This window comes from Bidens hawaiensis, unplaced genomic scaffold, assembly GCF_021521415.1.
Source record: "Bidens hawaiensis isolate Kalapana, Puna unplaced genomic scaffold, B.hawaiensis_p1.1 tig00047491_1, whole genome shotgun sequence".
Taxonomy (NCBI): domain Eukaryota; kingdom Viridiplantae; phylum Streptophyta; class Magnoliopsida; order Asterales; family Asteraceae; genus Bidens; species Bidens hawaiensis.
Genome location: NW_027498487.1, coordinates 28,298 through 31,233, shown reverse-complemented (window position 1 = coordinate 31,233; position 2,936 = coordinate 28,298). Strand labels below are relative to the sequence as shown.

Below are 2,936 nucleotides of genomic sequence, written 5' to 3'. Positions count from 1 at the left end.
AGGTATTTTCAAGCCCATGTCATTCGGGTCCTGACCCACAAGCCCCTTCAACAAATCCTTATGAAGCCGGAAGTATCCGGCAGATTGGCCAAGTGTGCCATAGAATTGGGAGATCACACCATCGAATATAAACCCCGAGCTGCATTTAAGGGGCAAGTAATGGCCGACTTTATCAATGATACAACATCCCCGGAGGAAGAAGAAAAAGGTTCCCATCAGAGCCCCGGGACAAGGGCTGAAATCGAAATCCCTGAAGACCAAGAGGAACCTTTGTGGAACGTTTACACTGATTGGGCCTCGAACGGTGACGGAATGGGGCAGGACTCATTCTTGTTAGCCCAGAATGCATATAGTTTACCTACGCCATGTGTTTAGAATTCCCAAGCACCAACAATGAAGCTGAGTACGAAGTCCTCGTGGATGGATTGAGAACGGCGGTCAAAATTAAGTTGCAATGCATCGGAGAACATGTCGACTCCTTGCTGGTAGCAAACCAAATAAAATGGGATTATGAAGCCAAAGACCCGAAGATGGTGGAATACCTACAAAAGGCACAATAGCTATTGCAAGGATTCAAAAGATCGGAGGTCTTCCACATATCCCAAGGTCTCAACAAAAAAGCTGACGTGCTAAGTAAATTAGCATCGGTTGCCTTTGACCATCTGGCAAAGGGCGTCAAAGTAGAAACCATCAAGAAGCTATCCATATTTGAGGACGTGGTCGCCAGCGTGGAGAGACCTCAGCCCAACTGGATGACTCCCATTCTCCAGTACTTACAAGATGGGATCGTTCCTGAAGACAGGCAGGAAGCCAGAAGACTGAGAATTTGGGCTCTCCAATATGAGATCATTGACGGAAGTTTGTATCGTAGATCTTACCTGGGACCCTCCCTCAAATGCATAGACTATGAAGAAGCCGAGTACGTCATTCGAGAGATCCATGAGGGGATATGTGGGATGCATATAAGGGCAAAAATGGTTGATGCCCGAGCCATGAGAGCCGGATACTATTGGCTGGCCATGTTCATGAGTGCCCTTAGGGAGATACGAAAATGCGAAAGCTGTCAGATTTATGCCCCGATCACCCAAAAGCCGAAACTCAATCTCATTCCAGTAAGTTCATCCTGGTCATTCTAGAAGTGGGGGATTGACATCGTAGTCCCATTTCCTGAAGGGTCGAGAAAGGCTAAGTTCTAGTGGTAGCCATAGATTACTTTACCAACTGGGTGGAGGCCAAGCCTCTGGTCACCATCACAAGGCAACAGGTCATGCGATTCGTATGGGAGAACATTGTATGCCGATTTGGGCTCCCTCACACCCTGGTCAGTGACATGGAAAGCAGTTTGTCGGGGGTGTGTTCCGGGAATGGTGTGAATAGTTACACATAAGACAAATTTTTACATCGGTCGCCCATCCTCAAGCCAACGGGCAGGTAGAAAGAGCCAACCGGAGCATTGTCGAGGGCATTACTGGCCGGTTGGGTACGCAGCGAAGTTCCTGTGTAGACGAACTACCCCACGTTCTGTGGGCCCATCGAACCGTGCCCAAAGTTTGTCACAGAGAGACACCTTTCAGCCTCACATATGGGATGGAGACGATGATACCTGTAGAATTGGGTCACCGACTAGGAGGATGAGGTTAACCGAGGTAGAAAACGAGAATGACCTCCGGTTGAATCTCAACTTGGATGAGGAAAGAAGGGAGATGGCAGCACAACGAGAACCCGAGTACAAGAAAAAGACTGAGAAATACTAAAACTCCCGATTAAGGGAAGTCAAATTCAAAGTGGGAGATCTAGTCCTACGAGAGAATGAAGCAAGCAAACAAAAGACTTAAAGGAAGTTGGGACCCCGGTGGGAGGGCCCGTACCAGGTAATTTGGGCTGGAGAAAAAGGGTCCTACAAGTTGGCGTACTATACGGGGGAGGAAATACTTCGTACCTGGAACGCAATGCAATTGAGGAAGTATTATGCCTAAGCCTAGTTGAGGCCAGGTAGGAAGAGGCACGTGTCAAGTGAACGACACATCTTTTTGTTACAACCAGCAACATGTTGCTAGGGCAAAACCCTTAAGGTTCACAATAACCTCCGGGAGAAACACTCCTACACGGAGAAGTACCTTAGGAAATATTATGGGGTTGTTATTTGGATGTCTTTTTGTAATTTATTTCTGTAATGAGACACGAATGGGGCGGCGAACCATCCATCTTGAAATCTTATGAAAACCTCTCCTGAAGGGCATTTGTTGATTTTGCAATGTTAAATGATACCACTCAAACTATAAAGACCCATTCAGAATAATCAAAAAACTAATTTTCTCCGAGAAAAAACACTTAAATGAGCTCATAACAACTAAACAACTTCATAACTCCTGTAACAAAGGTCAAGGAGAAGGCCTCGCCGATAGTCTATCCGGTTAACCAAAGCAATAAAATAAATTCTAGAGACATCTAAAGTGATCACAAACGTGCACAACCAATAAATGGCATAAACATAATGATTAAAATATCCAAATAAGCCCTCCGAGGGCGAAATATCAACACACAAACCTAAGCCCGTAAGGGGTACTATTAAAGTTATCCATGCAAAATGTTCAAAGTTCAAAAGGAAATCCACAAAAGACAATCACTTGCCATAATTAGCGGAGTTAAGACTACGGGTAGGGAGACGGAGGATCAACCACGGAGGATAAAGCTTTGATTCATTCACGGGAATGCCAGGAGCCATCGAGAGTTGCTTCAAGATTGGAGGTTCAAAGGAGTTGTAAGCAATGAAAGGTTTCTTATCCTCGGCCTCGGCAGTAGCAGAAAAAGAGGGAACCTCGAGGATCGGGACACCTTGAGCTTAATAATCATAAACTGCTTTCAAGCCATACTGAAACCAGAAGCAAATATGGCCTTGTTCAGGAGATCCTTCACCTGGCAAGTTTTCGGCAGGA

At 45.7% G+C, this 2,936-nt stretch overlaps 1 protein-coding gene across 1 annotated transcript; it reads left to right on the top strand.

Annotated features, from left to right (window-relative positions):
* The first annotated feature begins 752 nt into the window (after positions 1-752).
* On the top strand, positions 753-1,754 carry LOC143597021 (uncharacterized). The gene is made up of 2 exons (XM_077075646.1): positions 753-1,112; positions 1,560-1,754. The coding sequence occupies exons 1-2, from the start codon at positions 753-755 to the stop codon at positions 1,752-1,754; spliced, it is 555 nt and encodes a 184-aa protein (XP_076931761.1).
* Positions 1,755-2,936: the final 1,182 nt, after the last annotated feature.